This window comes from Mercenaria mercenaria, chromosome 5, assembly GCF_021730395.1.
Source record: "Mercenaria mercenaria strain notata chromosome 5, MADL_Memer_1, whole genome shotgun sequence".
Taxonomy (NCBI): domain Eukaryota; kingdom Metazoa; phylum Mollusca; class Bivalvia; order Venerida; family Veneridae; genus Mercenaria; species Mercenaria mercenaria.
Genome location: NC_069365.1, coordinates 2693439 through 2714185, shown reverse-complemented (window position 1 = coordinate 2714185; position 20747 = coordinate 2693439). Strand labels below are relative to the sequence as shown.

The 20747-nt window shown below is 36.0% G+C and overlaps 1 protein-coding gene across 1 annotated transcript in view; it reads right to left on the bottom strand.

Annotated features, from left to right (window-relative positions):
• Nucleotides 1–249: 249 nt before the first annotated feature.
• The window catches only part of LOC123556218 (NEDD4 family-interacting protein 1-like), a 30741-nt gene continuing 10243 nt past the window's right edge, over nt 250–20747 (bottom strand). Inside the window, exons 2-6 of the mRNA XM_045346805.2 lie at nt 14580–14682; nt 13879–14070; nt 9244–9368; nt 4890–4956; nt 250–4384 (exon numbers count right to left, since the gene is read on the bottom strand). Of these exons, the coding sequence (XP_045202740.1) occupies nt 4281–4384; nt 4890–4956; nt 9244–9368; nt 13879–14070; nt 14580–14682 (591 nt within the window). The 3' untranslated portion in view covers nt 250–4280. The remainder of the gene's footprint in view (nt 4385–4889; nt 4957–9243; nt 9369–13878; nt 14071–14579; nt 14683–20747) is intronic.

Below are 20747 nucleotides of genomic sequence, written 5' to 3'. Positions count from 1 at the left end.
TCAATATTCTGTGTAAAATTTAGACTTCAGGCAGGAAATTGCAAAATATTCAACATTTCTTTTCAAGCACATACAAACAAATTCTGCAGATGTTTTGAAGTTGTTTTAAAAGAGTTTAATTCAAGCAGAACATAAATATTTCTTAACTTATGTACAACTTCACTCTTAAATTTCATACTTAGAACATTGGTGAATACGCATCTTTTTTCTGGCGAAAACAAGGACAAAGGAAAACGAATAATTACAGTATTTAACAATCACCCACTTTAATCAAAATACATTACATTTACAACAGAACAAAATAATAAAAACAATTGATAAACATCCAAAACCACTAAATATATCTCAATGTAGATTTTGTCAATGTAATCTGTATTAAAAAAAAAATTATCTCCGGTAATAAATTACCTTTTTTTAACAATCCAGGTAAATATTTAAATGTAAGAACACTTTGAATTTATACCATTTTACAAACTAATATGCATTATAAAGTTTTCAAAACCTATAAAATCTAATCGATACAAATGTTATATTTAATCAAAATTTAGACAATGCATCACACATTAGAACAACATCACTGTGATAACATTGTGCTAGCTGTGATAACACCGTGCTAATTAACCCACAGCTTAAACATTTCATTCCATAACAATATTACTGAAAAACAATTATCATGAATACTTACATTGTTACAAGAATAATTTATAGATTATTGAAATTCACCTAAAACATAAGTAAGTTCATCCACATAACTTTGTAAAGTAAATTATTACTTTCTATAGACATACATGTCATTATCAAACATATATGTCTTGTTTATATTGTGTTTAAACTTTATGACGTAAAATTCTTCAAAAGTAGATCTATTTTTCAGCAATTTTAATATTTCAGCTGAACAGTGTTTTTGTTTTTTTCAGAACATTCATTAAGATATTTCAGCAAATCAAACTTTATAAAGATCCCAGGTCCTGATAAACTACATTTCTTTTTGAGTAAGATGAATGGGTAACTTTTGATGAAGACTGTAATATCAGAGTGAACAAACATAACTAACAGTGGTAAAGCTCTTCATGTGTAATAAATTTTGACATAGAACATTCTGGTAGTTTGTTTTTGGTTTAAACAATATGCATTTCCAAGTATAAATTTATCTATACATAGACTAAGGTCGCATGATATAGCTTTTAATAAAACTTCCTTCGTGTTAAAATAATTTGGATATATCTGAACTTATGTAGGCATCTATAAGAAGTTGTGTCCATCATTTATTTATTCTTTATACATGGTTTTCTTTATTAATTTCAATTTAATGATCTATAATTCATATAGATCAAACATGATTATTCAGTCATTCATTTGTTCATTCATTCTTCTACAAATATGAGACCCTATATCAGAGTTTTTACTTTGGAAAAATAGAAAGCTATTACAAGTTAAAAGAAAATAATGGAATAGTTTACACAATCTGAATTAGGACTTATAAATAGCTTCTATATATACATAAAAAGAGCGCTTATATCCCCTGACATATACTTAAAGCTAAACTTTCACACTGGTGATAACAAATCTTCAATTTCACAGAGTTTGAAGGACACTGAGAAAAAACTAAAGGGAGTGTTAAATTGCATGAAATATTTGTTAAAAGATAATGTTCATGTTCATTATGTTCATCATATCTCAAGCATCCCAGCTGCTTTATCTCTTTGAATACAGCTGCTTTATCTCTTTGAATACATTGAATAATCCTCAAACAAGCATGAATATCAAAAGCTAACTTTACAAAATATAATTCTCAACATAATCTGAGTCAACATTTCTTTTTAAATTTTTGTAAATAAGTTTTCTTTTTAATATAATGTACACAAGTTGATTTCTTTTCAAAATTCTGTTTACAAGCCACTTTAAAACATCTATGTAAACTTTAGTATGTACAGTACTTGATTCTACTTATCATTCGAAACTTTTATACTCAACAACTGGGAGTTGCACACAGCTTCTCAATTTCTAATGCTCAAACTCCAAACCTCCTCCAGCACAGTTGTATCAACCATGATAAATCAAAAGTACCGTATCAAACTTCTTGGTATGGTACTAAATATTGCACACACAGTTACAACAAAATATCATAATATATAAATATACATATTTTTTCATTGATCAAGCTATAGTTTTTTTCCTTAACCTATGAAATTGGTGTATTTTTAAGCCAGACACACTCTTTAAATAAATGATGTAGATTGGTCTATATTTGGGATGGTTTGGTGTTCATTTATACCTGTGAATAAACTGGCACAGTAACAAACTGACATGCAAACTCAACCTGGTCTCAAACATTAAGTAATATTATCTGAAATAGTGTAACCAGTAAGAATTGCGAATTCTTAAAAATGCAAATATGACTGATGTATACAGATTTGTAAAATTAAAAGTAATGTGAAAATTACCACATCTACAACAGGAAACATGTGTCTGCACATTCTATGAAAAATAAAGTGTTAGATTTCTTTGAAGTTTAACTTCAACAGAACATTTCTCATGTTTTGAAGTATAACACCATTTACATTCTCTTACAATTCTGTTACTTAAAATAAAACATCACACTACTAAAGGAATGTAGAAAAAGAGCACTCAAGCTTTCTTAAATGCAGTTACAACACTGATACAGAAAAAGGACAAAATCGTCACACAAGTTATAAAAGCAAAACAATGTGTTAGTTTGAAATTACGTCAACTAAACCTTTATCTAAGAAACTTTCAAGTCACTTAAATGTTATATCACAAGTTAAAAAGCACTTAAAACATTAGGAGTAAATGTTATTCATTTTAAATTTTATTTTCAAGTTTCCATTGAAAAAAACTAAATACCTATCAATAATTTTAACTGGTCAGTGTTAAAGTTAGATGCTGTATTGTAACAGGTTTTTCTTACATATTTTACTGACCTGACCACGCAACATTTGTATACATGAGTATTTCCTACAGGTAACAATTCTGCAATGCCCTTATTTATTTACCTACACTGGCCTCTATAGAAGTGCACCCGGATAGACAATCTGAATACATGTATTATGTTTGTGATTTTAGCATTCTTCATTTTTGAAGGAAAGATATGAGTGCTTTGAGCTATATTTACTATATAATCCTGTCCAACAAGAATACTTCATCACATAAAAACTGACAAATCTCATTATGAGTCCAGGGTGCACTAACTTAAACATGAAAAAGAGACAGCCGTTGCATGTCGGGCCAATAAAACGGAACACCATTAATCTCATCTCTTTGTTCTGAAGTAGACTTGCCATCAAACATTAATCAGTACATTTTTCAAATAACAACATGTACCTATTTTTAACAATAAACATGTATACATGAAAATGAATTCGGCAATAGCAGGGGAGACTACTGTTACTGTGAGCAGGTAAGGAAATTAGCAGTAAGCAAGATGTCCGTACATTTTTTATTTATACATAGACAGTTGCTTAGAAGCTGTAGAAGTTCTGATTATAAATACATATATTTTTCTGGACACAAAGAACAATTTGTTTATAACACATTATGAGGTCCCTGAAGATAGAAAGTGAACATGAAAGCATTCCATAAAAATGTCTGTATGGTATAACATTTATAAAAGGTTTTTAATTAGGAAACAAGATTCATGTTCTGAAAATGAAATCATAAACAAGAATTGGTGAAAAGTAACTATGGTAAACATAAACAAAAGTGCTTAAATGTGTATGGAGAGATTGGCAGACTGGACTTTGGGGCCTCAGGAACTATTTACAACATTACTGCTTTGTTTTCATTGGATCTCTTACATGAACTTAGTACATCAACTTGAAAATGGTGTTTATTTCACTTCTGCAGTTTCTAAATCCTACAATTATGTGAAAAAATGTATTATAAGTTAAGTTCAAAGAAATCGACAATGTGAATGGTCCCCTATACCTTACTGCTAATTTCCACCCACTTCGTGATAAACATGCAAGAATGGACTAAAAATGTGATGAGCTACTTAATTCTTGGATAAAATTGTGCAACCTATATAGTAGCATTACAGTAGTGAAATATAACAGGAATTCAAATGAATAAAATACATTTGTATCCCATGTTAGGTGTAATTTTATAATAAACAACAATCTGTACTAATAAATGGCTGAACCTTTAATGAATTTTTTAAATATCCCCAACATTCTTTTTTCAATACCATTTATATATACAGTACAATATTTAACCAATAAAATGTATCCCCATCTTCGTTTTGCTGGTCAATGGATAAGCAATCAGAACAGGTAGTATCTGCGCACCTGTCCGTGCACGCTGAATCTGTTCCATTCAAATTTCACTCTTGCGTACTGCACTGCCCCGCGAACAAATATCATAAACCCTGAAAGTAGAACAATAATGTGCTTCATGGATGAATGTAATATTTAAACAGTAACTTACCCTTTATTTCAGTGCAACTTTACAACTTAGCATCAAAACCATGGCAACTAACTAAATTATCAGAATAAAATGGATATTACAATACATTAATGTTGTAAATCTGTAATAAATTGTCAACTAAACATCCATACATTCATATTTTACTCCTGCTGGCAGCAAGTGATTCTGCCTTTGCAAACAGTTATTTTTTAAATTTCGATGTTTAGCTGTTTTTTCAACAGTACTTCAATTATATAGCGGCAGTGAGTTAACCTTAGTGATTCTATACCCTGTACCAGTACTGACTTGTTCTCCACAAGTAAATGTCAACTTCCCCATAGTAATTAGAGATGGGAGGATGAATTGCTTCGCCTAGAGATCAACCATGCGACCACACAATTCACAGTTTTTTGCTGTAACAGCTGAGTGAACCAGACTGGCATGAGAAAATAAAGACAACAATTTACCACAGAATATAAGCAGCCACCAAACCCATGAATCCTCCTCAGCGAATCCATCTGCCCACTGATTATGCTGAAATAAACAAAAATATGCCTTAAACTGAGCAAACTGATTATTGTAAGTTCTTTCTATGTTTTTTTTTTTTAGGTTATATACCATTTTCTAGGGTATAGTCAAATCATTTAATTTAAAATATTTGATATTTTTGCCAAAAACTGTTATTTTCGTGGGGATACAAATTCATGGATGTAAAATGAATGGGAATTTCACTTGTCTACTGGTTGTAATTTCGTGGATTGACTCATAAATTTAGAGACATACATATTCCACAGGATAAATTAAACAAGAGGGTCATGATGACCCTGGATTGCTCACCTGAGTAATATGAGCTACATGTTTCAAATGTCAAACTGATGATAAAATATTAAGGAAGTCAGTAGGTCACATTCATGGTCAATGAAATTCAGTTTTACGATTTGTGTGCAAAACTGTGTATGTCATCAAAATTTCAAGGCTGTATCTTAAAACAAGAGCACCGCCTTGCGGGTGCTGACGCTCATCTGATTTTTTTTGTATAATAGAAATATTGTCCTACCCATGATTTTCTAAGTCTAAAAAGGGCCATCACTCTTGCAAAAAGCAGGATAGAGTTATGTTTCTTGATGTACAGTGTCCACTTATGATGGTGAAAAACTGTTGCAAGTTTTAAAGCAATAGCTTTGATAGTTTATGAGAAAAGTTGACTTAAACATAATATTCAACCAAGAAAATGATTTTTCTAAGTCCAAAAGGGGCAATTATTATTGCAAAAAGCAGGATGGAGTTATGTTGCTTGCTGTACAGGGTCAGCTTATGATGGTGAACAAGAGTTGCAAGTTTTAAAGCAATAGCTTTGATAGTTTAAGAGAAAAAGTTGACCTAAACATAAAACTTAACCAAGAAATCTGATATTTTCTAAGTCCAAAAGGGGCCATAAATCTTGCAAAAAGCAGGATGGAGTTATGTTTCTTGCTGTACAGGGTCAGCTTATGATGGTGAACAAGTGTTGCAAGTTTTAAAGGAATAGCTTTGATAGTTTAGGATAAAAGCTGACCTAAACATAAAACTTAACCAAGAAAACTGATTTTCTAAGTCCAAAAGGGGCAATAATTCTTGCAAAAAGCAAGATGGAGATATGTTTCTTGATGTACAGGGTCTGCTTATGATGGTGAACAAGTATTCCAAGTTTCAAAGCAAAAGCTTTGATAGTTTAGGAGAAAAGTTGACCTAAACATAAAACTTAACCAAGAAATCTGATATTTTCTAAGTACAAAAGGGGCCATAAATCTTGCAAAGAGCAAGATGGAGTTATGTTTCTTGCTATACAGGGTCAGCTTATGATGGTGAACAAGTATTCCAAGTTTCAAAGCAATAGTTTTGATAGTTTAGGAGAAAAGCTGACCTAAACATAAAACTTAACCAGGCAACGCCGACGCCGACAACCACTCAAGTGATGACAATAACTCATCATTTTTTTTCAAAAAATCAGATGAGCTAAAAACAAGAAAGTAGGTCAGTAGGTCAAGGTCACAGTCAAGTGACATCATATTACTTGGGGTCATCAGGTAATTATAATTAAATAGTCTTGAAAATAGGATCAGATGACTTTTTAAATATTTTCCCTATATAACACACATAATAACTAAGTGACCCCAGGACGAGGCCTCTTTTAACCCCAGGGGCATAATTTGAACAATTTGGTAGAGGACTTCTGGACAATGCATCATACCAAATATCAAAAGCCTAGGTTGTATGGTTTCAGACAAGCTTTAAAAATCTTCTTGTCAGTATGGGCCTCTTTTCACCCAAGGGGTACAATTTGAACAAATTTGGTTGAGAACCATAAGACAATGCTACAAACCAAATATCAAAGGTCAAAGTGTTGTGGTTTCAGACAAGAAGATTTTTAAACTTTTTTTCCAATATAAGTCTATGTAAAACTTGGGACCCCTGAGGCGGGGCCATATTTGACCCTAGGGGGAAAATTTTAACAATCTTGGTAGAGGACCACTAGATGATGCTACACACCAAATATCAAAGCCCTAGGCCATGTGGTTTTGTACAAGAAGATTTTCAAAGTTTTCCCTATATAAGTCTATATAAACCATGTGATCCCCAGGGCGGGGCCATATTTGACCCTAGGGGATAATTTTGATAATTTTGGTAGAGGACCACTAGATGATGCTACACACCAGATATCAAAGCCCTAGGCCCTGTGGTTTTGGACAAAAAGATTTTTAAAGTTTTTCCTTTCGGTTGCCATGGCAACCAGAGTTCTGCATGGAATTCAATTCTTTGAAAAAATTTTGAAAGGGGGGCACCCAAGGATCATTCCTGTGAAGTTTGGTGTAATTCTGCCCAGTGGTTTCCAAGAAGATTTTTTTAGAAATTGTTGATGCACGACAGAAGACGCAGACGCACTATGCACGACGGACATCAAGCGGTCACAATAGCTCACCTTGTCACTTCATGACAGGTGAGCTAAAAATTACACCCCCAGCAAAACTAATGATTTAACAGTATTTCAGTGATGTAAAAAATAGTGAAGCGTTTACAGATTTCTTGCAAGTACTACATGTTTCTCTGCAATTCACATACAATATTTACTTTCATTGAACACTGAGATCGCAAAAATACTCTTAATGGAAATGAATACATACAAGCTGTCTGTGAAAGACTGTTTTCAAATCCTTCGAAGTGACTGTCTGTTACAGTCAGGGGATCAATTTTACATGACCGATTACTGATCATATCAATTTGCTACAAACTTATTTCCAACTGTAAATAATCAAAGCCTTGAAACATCTGGTGGTTGCGGGTTTTGGCAGATTTTAGGTCAGTATTAAATCTCCCGCATTGAGCGTACGCACACATTGAATGTACTCTATTAAACCTATGTTAAACATAAGCCTAATCTTTAGTCAGTATATTGTACACTCAATACTGTGTACATCCAATAGGGGCGATTTAATGTTGGCGGTTTAAAACAAAGCAAATACCAATGAATAAACATACATGTATGAGAAACAAATACAAATGTGCCTCATATCTAAGATGAACTCTGCCTGACTTTACATGAACTTAGTTAAACTGCCAGCTGGAAATCAGTGATATAACCATGGGCTACAATACCTTATCATTGATAGATCTTATATAATCTAAAAGGTCACTGTGAATGGATACAGGTTGAATTAGAACTGCTTGATCATTGATAATTCATCCGCATTGTTTATGAATGGGACTATTTTGTGTAGCACATGAACATCCTTTTGATGTGATTAGGAATAAAATAAAGATGCTTTATGATTGTCAGAAATACACTTTGTAACTTTGGTAGCGGGATAAACCCGCAACCAAAAACAACAAAGGAATATTTCAAAACACTGAATATATATCAGCAAGAGCTCTTAGAACACAAATTCCCCCCCTTGATGCATTCAGTAATTGCACAAGGAACAGAAATTATTTGCTCACTGTAAACAAAAGTTCTACTGTTCTGGTTCTATGTGACCTTGACCTTTGACCTATTGACCTCAAAATCAACAGGGATCATCTGCTGGTCATGATCAACCTCCCTATTAAGTTTCGTGATCTTAGGCCCAAGCGTTCTCAAGTTACCGTCCTGAAAAAGTTTAACTGTTCCTGGTAAATGTGACCTTGACCTTTGGCCTACTGATCTAAAAATCTATAGGGGTCATCTACTGGTCATGACCAATCTCCCTATCAAGTTTCCTGATCATAGGCCCAAGCGTTCTCAAGTTATCGTCTGGAAACGGTTTATCTGTTCTGGGTCAATGTTACCTTGACCTTTGACCTACTGACCTCAAAATCAATATGGGTCATCTGCTGGTCATGATTAACCTCTCTATCAACTTTCACGATCCTAGGCCCAAGCATTCTTGAGTTATCATCCGGAAACCAAATAACTGTTCCCGGTCACTGTGACCTTGAACTTTGACCTAATGACCTCAAAATCAATAGGGGTCATTTGCTGGCCATGATCAACCTCCCTATCAACTTTCATGATCCTAGGCCCAAGCGTTCTTGAGTTATCATCCGTAAACCGTTTAACTGTTCCGGGCCACTGTGACCTTGATCTTTGACATACTGATCTCAAAATCAACAGGGGTCATCTGCTGGTGATGACCAACCTCCACATCAACTTTCATGATCCTAGGCCCAAACGTTCTTGAGTTATCGTCCGGAAACGGATTGGTCTACATACCGACCGACCAACATCTTCAAAACAATATACCCCTCCTTCTTCGAAGGGGGGCATAAATATCAACGTTCTTCGATGTTATATAGAAAACAATTTACCTTCACAATGGCTACCCATTTTACAATGCTAAGTCCCAGTCCAGACAATGCCCCACATCTCCCAGCCACAGTTTGGGAAATACACAGCGAGAACAGGAACCCTATCCAGTTGAACAAGAAAGACACTGAAAACATAAAAGTATGCATGACAATAAACACCAATATGGTATACAATTAAACACAGACTTTATCACACATAATGAAATTTCCACTGCTGTGTACACTGTCAAATTGTATCTACACTAAGTCACTTGGTATTTATAAGTTCTAATAAAGACTGACTGAATCAACTTTAGGGAACATTCCTCTCCATGAACAAATTTCAACAGGTACATGTGTGTATCAATGTGACTCTGAACTTTACAACTTTTCTTATTCAACACTTGTTTATTGTATTTTTATCTTGGCAATATATTAACCAACTTCAATGGAAAATATACACAATACTGAAAGACTACCATTGTAAATAAAACATGATAAAGAATAACAATTGACTGCATTATGTATTTAAGCTGTTAAGAATTACAACAAGAGCTGTCAGTAAGACAGCGCACTCGACTTTTTTCAGTGTTTGACTCTGAATTAGAGCTTTGCCAGTAAAAAAAATTTAAGTTAAAAGGAACATAACTCTGTCAAAATTCAAATCAGAGTTATGTGAATTGTGTCTCCTGGTGTAGACTTTGGTGTAGACTTTGATAGTAAATAACTATTTTGAGTTTCAAGTCAAAAGCTTTAACAGTAACAGAGATATTTGACTTTTAACAAAAAATTCTAAATTAAAAAGGGGCATTATTCTGCCAAAAATCAAATTAGAGTAATATGGATATTGTTTCTCCTGGTGTAGACTTTGATGGTAAATAAGTACGTTAAGTTTCAAGTCAAAAACTTTGATAGTAACAGAGATATTTGACTTTATCAAAATTAAAAAAAAAATCTAAGTTAAAAAGGCGCATTATTCTGTCAAAATTCAAACAGAGTTAGGGGGATTGTTTCTCCTGGTGTAGACTTTGATAGTAAATAACTATTTTAAGTTTCAAGTCAATAGCTTTGATAGTAACAGAGATATTTGACTTTATTAAAAACTTCAACCAACGGCGATGCCGACACCGACACCTACACCGGGGTGAGTGCAATAGCTCTACTTTTTCTTCGAAAAGTTGAGCTAAAAAGGTACCCTGAGAATCAAAAGTCACATAATTGGTAAGTCCTTAGTGACAGCAGTACATGCAGAACATGTGTAATTGTTGTAATTCATACTATTATTTACTCATTTTTCAACTGTTTTTAGCTGCAGTGTAATATTTATCAGAATTTAAAATCAAGGTCACTGTGACCTTAACCTCTGACCCCCTATAACACCAAGGTCATCTACTGAACAAAGTGAATCAAGTTTGACTGTGCCAGGCAAAAACATTCTATAGACTTGCTATTGATAAGAAAATGTTTTCAAATTTGACATAATGAACAAAAATTAATTAATATAAGCAATGCAGATAAGTTTTCTCCAGTTTTCGGTTAGTAATGGTTTTCAGTCTTAAGGTCACTATGACCTTGACTTTGTGACCCCCAAAAATAAAAAGGACCAAAAGCAATTACTCTAGTTTTGACCAATGTAGGTCAAAGTGTCCACATGAGGCCAACATGGTAGATGGGGAAACCCAATGTGTAGCCTCTAGAAGTAAAGCTGTTACTAACTTACTTGCTTACTTTCTAGTGTTCACAAGTTATTGGTTGGAAATCAAGTCATCTACTGATGACTGGCAGACCAACTGACTGACCAAAACAATGCAAGCAAAACAATATATCCCACTCTTCTTCAAAGCGGGAGATAAAATATTCTAGAATCTGTTTACTTGTTTTGTTATTGCCATTAAAGATTATGTTAGAATACAGGTGTCTGAAAACAGGGACAAGAGGGTCATGGTGACCCTGGATCACTCACCTGAGTAATATAAGCTACATATTTCAAATGCCAAACTGATGATTTTTAGAAATTTTTTGGAAGATTTTCCGATGTTCAATCAAGTAACCCCTGGGGCAGGGCCAATTTTACCCCAGGGATCATGATTTGTATAAAGTTTGTAGAAGTCTACTAGGCAATGTAACATATCAAATATCTAAGATCTAGGCCTTCTGGTTTATTTTTAGCAAATTTATGAAGATTTCCCTATGTACAATCAAGTAACCCCTGGGCCTGGGTCAATTTGACCCTGGGGGGGGGGGGATCAAGATTTGAACAAATTTTGTAGAGGTCCACTAGACAATGCTACATGTCAAATATCTAAGCTCTAGGCCTTCTGGTTTATTTTTAGAAAATTTTGACCATTTTTCTATGTACAATCAAATAACCCTATGGGGCGGGGTCAATTTGACCCCTTGGGTCATGATTTGAACAAATTTTGTAGAAGTCTAATAGGCAATGCTACATGTCAAGTATCTAAGATCTAGGCCTTCTGGTTTATTTTCAGAGAATTTTCCTATGTAAAATCAAGTGACCCCTGGGGTGGGGTCAATTTTGACCCCGGGGGTCATGATTTGAACAAAGTTTGTAGAAGTCTACTAGGCAATGTTACATATCAAATATCTAAGACCTAGGCCTTCTGGTTTATTTTTAGCAAATTTATGAAGATTTCCCTATGTACAATCAAGTAACCCCTGGGGTGGGTCAATTTGATCCTGGGGGGTCAAGATTTGAAATTTTTTTGTAGAGGTCCACTAGGCAATGCTACATGTCAAATATCTAAGCTCTAGGCCTTCTGGTTTATTTTTAGAAAATTGTGAAGATTTTTCTATGTACAATCAAGTAACCCCATGGGGCGGGGTCAAGTTGACCCCAGGGGGTCATGATTTGAACAAATTTTGTAGAAGTCTACTAGGCAATGCTACATGTGAAATATCTAAGATCTAGGTCTTCTGGTTTATTTTTAGAAATTTTTTGAAGATTTTCCTATGTAAAATCAAGTGACCTCTGCAACGGGGTCAATTTTGACACCGGGGGTCATGATTTAAACAAATTTTGTAGAGGTCCACTAGGCAATGCTACATGTCAAATATCTAAGCTCTAGGCCTTCTGGTTTATTTTTAGAAAATTTTGAAGATTTTTCTATGTACAATCAAGTAACCCCTTGGGGCGGGGTCTATTTGACCCTGGGGGACAAAATTTGAATAACTTTAGTAGAGGTCCACTAGGCAATGCTACATGTCAAATATCTAAGCTCTAGGGCTTCTGGTTTTAGAGAAGAAGGTTTTTTAAGATTTTCCTATGTAAAATCAAGTGACCCCACGGGCTGGGTCAATTTTGACCCCGGGGTCATGATTTGAACAAATTGGTATAGGTCCACTAGGCAATGCTTCACACCAAATATCTAAGCTCTAGGGCTTCTGGTTTTTGAGGAGAAGATTTTTAAAGTTTTTCCATGGCAACCAGAGTTCTGCATGGAATTCAATTCTTTGAATAATTTTGAAAGGGGGCCACCCAAGGATCATTCCTGTGAAGTTTGGTGTAATTCTGCTCAGTGGTTTTCAAGAAGAAGATTTTTTTAGAAATTGTTGACGGACGATGCACGTCTGACGATGGACATCAAGCAGTCACAATAGCTCACCTTGTCACCACGTGACAGGTGAGCTAAAAAGGTATCCTTGCCATCTTTGGTTTGACTTTTTTCTAAACAACTTATTTAAACAGCCAGAAGTTTTGTTACTATACTCTCATACACCATATTTAATTACACTTATTTCATCTCAAATGGTGTACTTTTACTGAAATTTTTACTGAAATTTTTGACACTCAGAGTACTTGTGTTATTTTGTATTTCTTAAAGATTATGTACTATGAATCTGAAGCCAACATGGCTACCAAAGTTAGACACAGGTATTGGTAAGACGTCCAAGAATACAGTCATGAAGCATTAATATTGTTACTGGGACTAACCCCCAGATTTTAAGTAAAATAATTTCTCTCAACAAGAGAGCCGTGATGGCCCTATATTGCTCACCAGAGTTTATCTGGCCTAATGACCAAGTTTTTGACCCCCACATGACCCAGTTTCAAATTTGACCTAGAGATCATCAAGACAAACAATCTGACCAAGTTTCATAAAGATTGGGTCACAACTGTGGCCTCTAGTGTTCAACAACCCTTCCTTTGATTTGACTGGGTGACCTAGTTTTTGACCCCACATGACCTAGATTCAAACTTGTCCTAGAGATTATGAAGAAAAACAGCGTGAGTGTTCACAAGGCAAATGTTGACAGAAGCAAGACAATGACTGGTCACAATAGCTCACCTTGAGCACTTTGTGCTCTGGTGAGCTAAAAATCCATAACAAGTGAATACTCTGAAAGTGATAAGTGGTACAAACTAACTGACAGATTTTTGCAAGATATTCTAATAAATAACCAAAAACATTGTGCAGAAGGTAGCAAACTGTTGCAATGCTTTTGAAATGAAGAAAATTTACATTCTTCTTGCATTTTTACCAATATCTAACAATTATTTTCACCTCCATTATCATTTTTCAGTGTCATATATACATTCTATGCTAAACTTGGTGGAAATGAACATGTTGAAAAATTCACCAAATCTGTAGGCGAGTGGCATTTTAAAAGTTTAAGTTGTGAGGACCTGATACTTACTAATGAAGGTACATAGGAACATTCCATCTGTACCAATTGTAATGTCCGTAAACCTCTCGTGTTCCTCCTCTCTCTGTCTTTCAATGTCTGACTGTATCAACGCCTCCGCCGCCTTCGACTTCTCAGCCTCCTCGTATGTCGGTAACGTTGTCGCCTCTTGGTAAGTTGGCAGCTTTGTACCAAAACACTCCTCTGATGTGAAAAACAATTTTGGTTTGTAAACACTGTGTAACAGGTTGTGCGACATATATATGTTGATCAATAACATCTGGTTACAGAAAATAATCAAATTACGTAAATTTGCCTATTCTAACAGTTTACATATGCCACTATAGGTATGTGATGATAAATCTAAATATTTATCTTGAAGGAGGACATTGTCTTCTCTTGCAAAATAAAAATTTCCAAATCCTAGAGATTGTGCATGGAAGAGCCTCCTAAGAAATTGTTCTATAAAGTTAAGCTTAAGAAGCTAGAATCACCAGTTTTAATTGACACACTTGTTTTTAAACTTTAGCACACCGCTCTTTTGTGTTTTATACAGAAAACTCTCAACTAACAGAAAAAAAAATCCGAATCCACATTCCCACTAAAAGGAGAGCTTGGATGATAATTTAGCAAAGGCGAAATCACTTGCTGCCAGCAGGCTAAAGGTTAACAAGCAAAACTCTGGATAAAGATAAATGCAAAAAATCAGTTACCAGTATTTTGTTGAGTTGGTTGTTCGGATTCTTCAGTCTGTGGGGGAATGACCATTGCTAAAACCACCGGTTCTGCTGGCACTCTCTCCTCTTCTCCCGACAACTGAAATATAACACAGAAAATTCTTATTAATCTTATTAATAATCCAGATAGCACAATTATGGATAATCCCAACACCCAAAGCTAAAATAGAAGAGAGCCATGAAGGCTCTGTACAGCTCATATGAGTAAAGCAGATGACCCAGTTTAAAGTAGGAAAGTACACCATACACCCAGTTTCATGCAGACCAGGTAGAAAATGTGACCTCTGCAGCGATTTGCTACGGTTTGACCTTGTGACGTACTTTGTATTTCCAGATACAATGTATCTATCAGACATTTTATTCATCGTGTGAAAGGAGCCAGTGTTCGACAATTGCATATATTTTTTGCTCCTTGATGCAAAAACTTGGACAAGTTAAAAATTGTTCTAAATTTCAGTCTGATATTTAAAAAGACTTTTTTGGGTACATTTTGACTTTAACATGTGTCGATGTGTGTACATTTTGGTTTGGCTGTGTTTTGTCTATAACTCATTCTAAGGTTAAACAAAATGTTCTCTCATTATCAGTCATGTTCTGCAGTGACTCAGTAGTCTAAGGCCCTGCTTTCCATGCTCATCTTTTTTGTTACGGCTCAGGAATTTGCTTCCCATTAGACTTCTGTATATAACAAGAGCTCGTAGAACACGAAATCCCCCTGTTGATGCATTTAGTAACTGCACAAGGAATGGAAATTATTTGGTCACTGTGCACTGGATGTTTGAAGTACTGACCTCAAATCAATAATTATGGATCATTTATCAATCATATGTAAACTCTGTAATAAAAGTAATTTAGACCAAAGTATTCTCCAGTTATTTGGAAAAAAAAATTTCTACTGTTCTGTGTCAATGTGATCATGCCCTTTGACCTACTGACCTAAAAATCAACAGGGGTCACCTGCTGGTTATGACCAACCTTCCTACCAACTTTCAAAATCCTAGGCCAAATGGTTCTGGAGTTATATTCCAGAAACCGTTTAACCAGTTACTGTGACTTGACCTTTGACCTCAAATCAATAGGGGTCATCTACTTGTCATGATCAACATCCCTATTAAGTTTCGTGATCACAGACCCAAATATTCTCAAGTTATAACCGGGAAACCGTTTAATTGTTCCTGCTCACTGCGCCCTTGACCTTTTACCTACTGACCTCAAAATTATTAGGGGTCATCTGCTGGTCCTGACCATCCTCCCTATCAACTTTAATGATCCTAGACCAAAGCGTTCTTGAGTTACCATCCGGAAACCGTTTAACTGTTCCGGGTCACTGTAAACTTTTACCTGCTGACTTCGAAATCAATAGAAGTCATCTAATGGTCATGACCAACCTCCCTATCAACTTTCATGATTCTAAGCCCAAGCGTTCTTGAGTTATCATCCAGAAACTGTTTAACTGTTCCGGGTCACTGTGACCTTGACCTTTGAGATACTGACCTCAAATTCAATAGGGGTCATCTGCCAGTCATGACCAACCTCCCTTTCAACTTTCATGATCCTAGGCCCAAGCTTTCTTGAGTTATCATCTGGATACCGTTTAACTGTTCCGGGTCACTGTGACCTTGAACTTTCAGCAACTGACTTCAAAATCAATAGGGGTTATCTGCCTCCCTATCAACTTTCATGATCCTAGGCCAAAGCGTTCTTGAGTTATCATCCGGAAACCAATTAGTCTACAGACCGACCCATATCTGCAAAACAATATACCCCACCTTCTTCGAAGGGGGACATAATGAAATAATACACATTTATTTTGGCATGATCAGTTCATTGTTTAGTAAGATGACTGTGTCTGTATTGTCTTTTAATGAAATTTGTGGTTTGTTTCCACCTGCCCCTTAAGGGTGTTCTCCTTGTTGCTCTGTCTTCTGCAAAGGCATTGAGTACATGCGTTTTAGCTTTTTATAAAAATATACAAAAGCATTTTTACGTTTTACATAAAATGCCTTCTGTTGCCATTTCTTATCTTAGGGTTTCATCTGTCGGGGATAATTTTTATTTACACTGTCCTATGACTTTGGAACATGGTGGGGTAAGAGTGAGGTTAGATGCACCATTAACCAGTTAAAGCTCCCCTGTGGTGGTTTTGCCGCTGAGTCTGGGGGTTAGATTTACAACATCTGCTTGAATTGTTGAAAACAACTTTTTTTTCAGAATTTTGTATTAAATTGTAATGAAACAATAACCACTGTATGGGAAATGATGTAACTAAGAAAATGAATGGTCACATCAATGTTTTAGTTATCTAGAAACAAGAAAACTATAGCAACCTTACAATTCACTCAGTTGAGTCTCAACAGCCTTGAGGTAGAAATGAAATATCGAAGAAGTCTTCCCACTTCTACTCAGACTTCCCTAAAGTCTCCCCACTTCTCCCTAAATCAGCTTGAGGGAGAAGTGACTTCACCCAAAAACTTGGACCTAGCTAGACCCCTGTCAAGTCCATGGCATATCAGACTCTCGTCAGACCACAGCTCGAATATAGCTCCGAAGTCTGGTCTCCATACACACAAACCCGAATAAAAGCTGTCCAAAGACGGGCAGCACGTTGGGCTATGTCAGACTTTGGCTGCACCTCCAGTGTCACTGACATGCTAAACAGTCTAAAATGGTGCTAGGCGCATTGACTCCCGACTCTCTCATCTTATGTATAAAATCTCAAATCAGCCGGTTACAATCCCCATGGAAGATTATCTTATTTCCCTAACTAAGCAATCACACCATTATCATCCACTGTCTTACAGGTTAATCTCTGCAACCAGCGACTACTACAGATACTCCTTTCAATAATCTTCCACCTAACATTCCCTTTCTTCCAACCCTTGAGCGGCTTAATGTCTATGTCCCTGTGAGGGTTTGACATTAACGGAAGATAGATACCAAGTTCAATGCTCAGTGTCTGACAAATCAATTGCCCGGAGCCCGCGGGCTACCAGAAATTTTCGTCGGGCTACCAAAAAAAATACTGGCGGAAGCCCGCCGGGCAACCATAATTTTGAAGCATCAGTAGCCCGGTAATTGTATAATTTACAAAACTCCCCAACAAAACCATCAACATCCGGTCGTTTACTCGATTGTAACTTGCAATAAACAACTTTCCATGTGTACTGATTAACGGGTCGTAAACCGTCCTATTAGTTTAACCCCCCCATTTATCGATAATTTCAACAGTGGCTGCAGAAGCAGTCTCCGGCTACGAATACCAAATATGCAAACTATCGTGGACTGGTCTCCGCTCGACTAATCAAAGTCGACCGATTTAACGATAGTTAATTATGACCGATGTACCAGTCAAAATCTCTAAATTCAATCGAATCCTCTCGTACATTACCGACGACTGATTATGATAGGTACCACGCTTTCACTGCTTCGACAGTTCAAAGGCTGGGAACCAGCGTAAAATGAGTCATTAGTAACATGTCTGTCAGCATGTGCGAAAAACACGTAAAACATAAAACTGTCAATTTACTACACGAAAAACAAAGAAAAATATCAAACAGGGAATGCCACGCACCAAAAACATAGCCTCCTCAAAACTAAACCCCCAGCATGCAGACGTGTGCACCACACACATACACACACCCAAAGCCAACACATAAGGACAAAACGAACAACACACACGTACACAAAGCCAACACATAAGACGAAACGAACAAACAAAGGAACACAGTGGGGCACCGCCTTGGAACGGTCAGTGGCAAAAACACCACTGGGGAGCTTAAACTGGTTTATGGTGCACCTAACCTCACTCTTACCCCCACCATGTTCCAAAGACATGGGACAGTGTAAATAAAAGTAATCCCCTCCAAATGAATCTCTTACACACGTAATGGAAACAAAAAGGCATGGCATGTAAAACACAAAAATGCTCGTGTATAAATATATAACAAGAGGACCATGATGGTCCTGAATCGCTCACCTCTTCCCACATGACCCAGTTTTGAGTATGACGTCGTTTTTTCTATTATTTGACATAGTGACCTAGTTTTTGAGCTCATGTGACCCAGTTTTGAACTTGACCTAGATATTATCAAGATAAAAATTCTGACCAATTTTCATGAAGATCCATTGAAAAATATGGTCTCTAGAGAGGTCACAAGGTTTTTCTATTATTAGACCTACTGACCTAGTTTTCGAAGGTACGTGACCCTGTTTTGAATTTTACCTAGATATCATCAAGGTGAACATTCTCACTAAATTTCATGAAGATCTCATGAAAAATATGGCCTCTAGAGAGGTCACAAGGTTTTTCTATTTTTATACCTACCGGCCTAGTTTTTCACCGCACGTGAATCAGTTTCGAAAATGACCTATATATCATCAAGGTGAACATTCAGATCAAATTTATGAGGATCCATTGAAAAATATGGCCTCTAGAGAGGTCAAAAGATTTTAATAATTTTAGACCTACTGACCTATTTTTTGACCGCAGTTGACCCAGTTTCGAACTTGACCTAATACATTAAATAACATCAATCAACTTTCTACAGACCCATGAAAAGTAGGCCCTAGAAGTCACAAGGTTTTTTTTATTTTTTTACCTATGACCTTGTTTTTGAAGCACGGACCCATTTCAAATTTCCCTAGAATCATCAAGAGAAATTCGACCCCAATTTTTCATACAACCCCAAAAAATAGGGCCTTTAGAGGGGTCACGGGTTTTTTTCTATTATTTAAACCTACTGACCTATTTTTACCGCACTGACCCACTTTCGAACTTGACCTAGATATCATCAAGATGAACATTCAGACCAATTTTCATACAGACCCATGAAAAATATGGCCCTAGAAGGTCAAAAGGGTTTTTCTATTTTTTGACCACTGACCTATTTTTTGAAGGCACGTCCCCCTTTTTGAACTTACCTAGATATCATCCGGTAACTCATTGCAGACTTGAGTGGCTTCTGCGCATCCCAAAAAATGATTATAAATTGTAGCGCGGGGGCAAAAATATTCATTTTTGCATGTCCGCATGCATTTAGTGAAATATGCATAAAATTCGACAAAAGGGGTTAGGGTTATACCCAGGGTTACAAAATAATCATTTAAGATATTTTCTTTCAAATTTAGTTAATCCGGTATGTCCCGGGAATGAAAAATTTATAGGGGCGCCCAATCTGCATTGAGTCACAGTCGATACATAAAGGGTGAACATTCTGACCAATTTTCATAAAGATCCAAAATATAGGGCCTCTAGGAGGTCCAAAGATTTTTCTATTTTAACCACGACCTATTTTTTTACCGCACTGACCCATTTCAATTTGACCTAATACAAAAGATGAACATTCAACCAACTTTCTACAAACCCATGAAAAATATGGCCTCTAGGGGGTCACAAAAGGTTTTTTCTATTTTACCTACTGACCATTTTTGATGGCACGTGCCCCATTTCGAATTGCCCAAGATCATCAAGGGAACGTCTGCCCAATTTTCAAAAAATTTTATGAAATAATGGCCTCAAAAGGCACAAAGTTTTTTTTTTCAATTTTTAGACTTACTGACCTAGTTTTGAAGGCACTGCCCACTTTCGAACTTACCAGATATCATAAAGATGAACTTTTCTGCCCAAATTTTTTCAGAAATTTGTAAAAAAATATGGCCTCTAGAGAGTCACAAGGTTTTTTTCTATTTTAGACCACGACCAAATTTTTGAGGCCGTCCCCCATTTTTCAATTTTGACCTAGAAAACATCAAGGTGAACATTCTGACCAACTTTCATAAAAAATCCCAAAAAAATGGCCTCTAAAGGGGCAAACAAAAGTTTAAACGGCGCACGGACGGCCCGAAACCACGGACGAGGGACACCGCGAACCCACAAAACCACCTTGTCATTATGAATGGCTAAAAAAAGCAAACCTTAAGAACCAAAAACTATTAAAAAATACCTTTTTCAGAGACAAGAAAACAAAAAACCCCTAAGGCCCCGACAAACAGGCCAAAGAAAAATACAAAACATTTCAGTCCTGGTTTAATTAAAAAACGCTCACAAAAAAGTCCCCCCCCCTTTCCCAACGCAATCAAAGGGGGAACAAGTTCCACTGTAAACGGTTAACAAAAAACACGTATGCTCAAAACTTTTTGGTCCTA